Below are 6,109 nucleotides of genomic sequence, written 5' to 3' on the forward strand. Positions count from 1 at the left end.
GTGCAATGTGTGCTTTGAGCTTTACTAACATTTATTTAATGAATGTGGCTGCCCTTGCATTTGAAGCATAGATATTCAGAATTGAGAGTTCATCTTAGAAGATTTTACCTTTGATGAATATGAAGTGCCCTTGTCTTTTTTTTTTTTTTTTTTTTTTTTGATAACTTTGGTTTGGAAGTCGATTTTATTCGACATTAGAATGGCTACTCCAGCTTGTTTCTTGGGACCATTTGCTTGGAAAATTCTTTTCCAGCCTTTCACTCTGANGTAGTGTCTGTCTTTTTCCCTGAGGTGGGTTTCCTATAAGCAGCAAAATGTTGGGTCCTGTTTATTTAGACAGTCTGTTAGTCTATGTTTTTTTTATTGTGGAATTAAGTCCATTGATATTAAGAGATATCAAGGAAAAGTAATTGCTGATTCCTGTTATTTTTGTTGTTAGAGTTAGAATTCTGTTCTTGCGGATGTCTTCCTTTAGGTTTGTTGAAGGATTACTTTCTTGCTTTTTCTAGGGCATAATTTCCGTCCTTGTGTTCGTGTTTTTCCATTATTATCCTTTGAAGGGCTGTGTGAATTTGGTTTTGTCATGAAATACTTTGGTTTCTCCATCTATGGTAGTTGAGAGTTTTGCTGGGTATAGTAGCCTAGGCTGGCGTTTGTTTTCTCTTAGGGTCTGTATAACATCTGTCCAGGATCTTCTGGCTTTCATAGTCTCTGGTGAGAAGTCTGGTGTAATTCTAATATAATAGGTCTGCCTTTATAGGTTACTTGACCCTTTTCCCTTACTGCTTTTAATAGTCTATCTTTATTTAGTGCATTTGTTGTTCTGATTATTATGTGTCGGGGGCAGGGGGGTTCTTTCCTGTTCCAGTGTATTTGAAGTTCTGTAGGCTTCTTGTATGTTCATGGGCATCTCTTTCTTTAGGTTAGGGAAGTTTTCTTCTATAATTTTGTTGATGATATTACTGGCCCTTTAAGTTGAAAATCTTCATTCTCATCTATACCTATTATCCTTAGGTTTGGTCTTCACATTGTGTTCTGGATTTCCTGTATGTTTTGAGTTAGGATCTTTTTACATTTTGCATTTTCTTTGATTGTTGTGTCCATGTTTCCTATGGAATCTTCTGCACCTGTGATTCTCTCTTCTATCTCTTGTATTTTGTAGCAGCAGACAGTCTTAACTGGTGAGCCATCTCTTCTGCCTAGTTCAATCTTTTCATTAGTGAAGATTTTCAGTAAAAGTACATTTAAAGGCTAGGGAGATGGCCTGGTAAAGTTCTTCCAGTGAAAGCAAAAGGACCTGTGTTTTTACTCCTATACCCATGGTTGGCCAGAAAATGGAAGCAGTTGTGCACTTGTGTTTGCCATCCCAGCCCTGTGGAAGCAGAGGCAGAAGGATTCCCTAGGGCCTGTTGACTAGGTAGTGTGGCTAAATTGATGTTCACCAGATTCAATGACAGACCTTGTCTCCAAAAATAAGGGGGTAAATAATTGAGAAAGACACCACACATTGACTTTTGCCTCTACACACATATGTTCATCCATTTGCACACATATACACACAGAGATGCACACAAACACACACACACACACACACACACACACACACACACTCAAATAGCCAACTTGTGATGATTCATTTCCTCCTGTTTGGGATTTATTCGACTAGCCAGCAAATCAATATCTTTCATGATATATTTATCATAAACTAAAAAAGATTTTTTAAAATTTTAGACAAGTAAATCTTTTAAAAAATATAAGAAAATATCCACTCTTTTAAAATTGCAGGAATTTTAGAAATAAAAATATTTTTGAAAAGTTAGACTAGCAAATTTTATTGTGAAATTTCAGTGCCAATGGCTATAAGATGCAGAATTAAAAACTATGACTCATAGGTAGTTGCAGTCCTCATTGCTGCTATACCATGGAGTACTGAGTTTTTTTCCATGAAATTCTATAGGGACTGTGCTTCATGAAATATAATCAATTTCTTTCTAGCTGGAGTTTGCACCAAAAGGGTTTTAAAAATTAATTCAGTTGTTCACAATTTATTAGAGATTCTAGATTGCCTCAAGGTAAATAATACTGTGTTTAGGATTGTGACGTTTGTGATTGTTCCTCTTCATAGACGTCATTTAAGTCTCAGTTTGCTCAGAGCTGTATTTCACAATTAGGATTTTTACTTGTTTCTTCATTTAAATTTTTGAGAATTTATTTATGTATGTAATGTGTTATGAACAAATTTCCCTCATTCTCTTCCCTCCCATTCCCTATCCCCTCCCCTCAAATCATACAATAGATATGGGCCTTTTTGTTTAGGTAATCATAGTTGCTGAGAGGTGAAGTAACAGCCACATCTTGTCCCCAAATCAGCATTTCCCAGCTCTCCTCTCTGGGTTCCAACTGCTGTGACACCTCTGATATTCACTGAGTCTTGAATGGTGTGGTTGGAGAGGGGGTTGTGAGATACCATGCACAGTTAAGCACTCAAAATTACTAATACTCAGTACTTTGATCAGTTATCACTCTGCACTAACCACTGCAAAAAGAAGTTTCTCTGGCCAATGCTTATAACAACAGAAATCTATAAGCATAAATATCTGAAATGCAGTTTGACAATGCAACTAGATAGCAAGATAGTAAAACTAGGTTTCTCTTAGGGCCTGTGGCCTTCGTGGTTAAGAAGTTTTAGTGGGTTTGCAATGCCAGGCATGAAGTTATCTCTGTGGAAGGGGACCTCATATCTAATCAGAAAGCAGTTAGTTGCATCTATAACCATCATGCCCCTTTGCACCAGTGGGTACACTTAGGATGCAGGTTGATATTGTAGCATACAGTGTCCAGTGCTGGGCGAGGCCTTGGTGTCTTTTCCCCCAGCATCCTTCATAGCACATTATGTATGTGTACTAGCCATTGGGGAGTTTCCTAGTCAGCTGAGATGGGTTTATTGATAATCCTGAATCTTACTATCTTGTTATGGTGTTGTGATATTGCTGGGCATACCGAAAGTATTTAGCTCAATGCATCATAAACACATCTTTGTTCCAAATAAATACTGTACCATGCACTTTATATGTATTCTCTTGAATTGTACAAACAATTATGTAAGAACATAATTAAGGTGGAAGAAACTAAAATATTAATAACTGAAGGTTCCTGAGCATACAAAGAATTCTGGCTTTAGAAGTTCTGTTCTTATACTGACAATGCCACTTTATCTGTGCTGTTTTAATTTTAATTTTAATTTTTGTTTTTACTACAAGGTCTCTCCATATAGAGCAGGCTGGCCTTGAATTTACAAAGACCTTCCTGCCTCTACCTCCCAAATTCTGGTATCAAAAGTGTGTGCTGCAGTGCCTAGAATCTGTGTTGTTTTTACCTTGCTTTTAACCCTTAACACCCTTAACACAGGTTGTTTTTTTTTTTTTAATTTTATTCTACATAGTTTCACATAGTTTCACATTAACACATCTTTCTCTTATAGAAAGTCAGTCTTGAAAAGCAAAGTCTCAATGTGTTTTGTTTCTCACAGCCCCAACAGAGTATCACATGTCCATAAATACTCAGTAAATGTTTGAACTCACAGTAGTGCCTCTAACTTCATTTCACCATTTTAACCATTTTCAACAATATTTTCTCAGCTTTCAGCGGCCGCATGGCTCTTTCCATTTGGATGATGGCGAATGCTGGTCCAACAGAGCAGCCTCTTGTAAAGGGAAATCCCACCGACCCGTCTTTGAGAACAGCATGGACAAGATGTACAGGAACTTATACAAAAAAGCCTGTAGTTCTGTTTCTCATACACAGGAAAGCTTCTGAGACCATCTACCATAAACTGTATAAGCGTCCATGTCAACCTCTCAATGAAAGCGTTTGATGTGATCTATATTTGTATGCCTTTCTTTAAAACAGATGTTCACTGATTAACAGAATTGAACCCAGCATATTTCTTCAAGTGGTATTTCTTCAAATTATCACAATCCAGCCTTTATTTCAGAAGGATGTGCTGTTTTCAATGTCAAAACTTTATAATATAGTCACAACTTCCAATTTGTGACAAGGCTATCCTGCTACATGTGCTCCTGTCACCATCGACAAACTGAAGAATAGGTTCTTTCTAGAATATTCCAATTTTATTCCTTTTTAACTTTCCACCTGCTTCGTTGGTTATCTTATTCGGGTAATATTTAATTAATATTAGCTTCCTGTTCTCAGTAATGAGCAAAAAGATGTTCTCTGCAGAAACAAATTTTAATAATTTAAACCTGTTCTAACAAATATTATCTACGTTTTGCTCTTAGAAGAGGCTATTGCATTTCTTAGGTCCTAAAAGCTGGCTTTCTTTGTAAAGCTTACATATGCACTAACTCCTTCTCTAGAAGACCAGCTGAGTTACTTGAATGACTAATGGATAGATTCGTTCACTAGGAGAGACCATGAATGACCCCAAATATAGCTAATATTTTAGTGTTGGACTATTTGCAATATTTTCTTCTAGGGAAATACATTTTGATGCAAACAGAATAATGAAGCAACCTGTGTTAGCAAGCATGTAGAAACTAAAAATAAATAATTGAAAATAAAAGAATTATATTGTAATTTTACCTCTGGTATTTTCATAGGTATCACAATGACCCAGGGAACTAGCATCCACACTTTAAAGGGAATGTGGCGGGATGAAAATAACTCAGCAGGTATCTTTTAGTAAACACCCATAAACATAGTTGTGGATTGATAAAATGTGTGGCTCGTCCCCCTACCCACTCCCACGAAGCTAGTTGCACTTTGAAAGTTCAAAGAAAGCAATGAGCATTGAACAAGAGTGAAGGGAGGCAAAGTGAAAGTCAGAGAAGTGGGACTCTGCTGCAAGCTGGAGAGCTGGCTACAGGGCAGTGCTTTCTCCTTGACTCTACCACTTGTTAGTTCAACTTTTTTGATTTAAAAAGAAAAGAAAAACTTGGACTCACACTCTGTTTAAATCTGAGATTAAAGTATGTCATACCTTTATGTTATGTCAAAATAGAACTTTTAAACATGTCAAGGCATCTCAGTTTGACATATATCATCTGTACTATATCAAAAAGAACATCCTGGGTAGGCACATGCATCTAGGCTTCCATCTCACCTCTGCCATTTCCTAGCTGAATCACTTGGATTCTGTTCTTTCTTCCCCTAGCTGCTGTAGTAAGAATGTGGAGTAGCCCCCAAGCCCCAAGCCATGTCCTATGGGTGAAAACTAAAATTCTATGAAATGGGTATAAGAGCATAGATCTGATTATTTTATTGCTCATGTCTGCTTGCTATACACACACACACACACACACACACACACACAGAGCCATTGGGAATAGAGGGTGCTGAAGATGTGGGAACAGAGCTTGTAAACTCACCCACATTTAGAGGAGCCTTATATGTTAGAAGCTTTAGTGCCCATGATGTGCTCTAGTAGAAATTCAGATGCTCAATTGATGTTTCTTAATCATTTAGTGAATTAACTCAGCATTCTCAGGTGTGTTTGGACATAGGCTAACAAAATACTGCAGTGTGTGAGCACTGAGTTCCCTGACATAGGCCATAATATGACTTGCATAACATGTTTCTAAAGGTTAACATGAGTAACAATCTCTTTAAAATCCATGTTGGGAGACTGGAGAGATCAGTTGGTAGAGTGCTTGCCATGTGAGCAGGAGGACAGAGTTCAGATCCCAGACATGCATGGAAAAGCTGGATGTGGCAGTGTTCATCTGTAATCCCAGTGCTGGGGAGGGAAGACCCCTCAAGCCTACTGGCCCAGTAATGCAGCTCAGTCAGTGAGCTATAGGTTCAGTGAAACACTGTGGCTCAAAAGATAAGTTGGATAGTTGCCGTGGACTGGATTCAGTCAGTCCCTCAACCCGTGGGATAATCAAGGCTCCAGTATTCAGGTGGGCGAGAAGTAGGCGGCAAGTAACAGATATGAGCACAAGGGAGTGTTGATCTGAATGTATCTTCTCAAAGTGAGCATCAGACTTATAATACAGAAGGAAAGGAAGATAGGCAATAAATCAAAGATACAAGGAAAGTAGGCAATATATCAAACAAGGTATATCATACATCGAGATGCATAATGACT

The 6,109-nt window shown here is 37.8% G+C and overlaps 1 protein-coding gene across 3 annotated transcripts in view; it reads left to right on the forward strand.

Annotated features, from left to right (window-relative positions):
• Positions 1 to 4,540, forward strand: part of Spata6 (spermatogenesis associated 6) — a 111,090-nt gene extending 106,550 nt beyond the window's left edge. For all 3 annotated transcript variants that reach the window (XM_029539926.1, XM_021200450.2, XM_029539927.1), the window contains one exon: positions 3,639 to 4,540. In XM_029539926.1, coding sequence (XP_029395786.1) covers positions 3,639 to 3,816 — 178 coding nt within the window. In that variant the 3' untranslated portion in view covers positions 3,817 to 4,540. The remainder of the gene's footprint in view (positions 1 to 3,638) is intronic.
• Positions 4,541 to 6,109: the final 1,569 nt, after the last annotated feature.

Source organism: Mus pahari, chromosome 6, assembly GCF_900095145.1.
Source record: "Mus pahari chromosome 6, PAHARI_EIJ_v1.1, whole genome shotgun sequence".
Classification (NCBI taxonomy): Eukaryota; Metazoa; Chordata; class Mammalia; order Rodentia; family Muridae; genus Mus; species Mus pahari.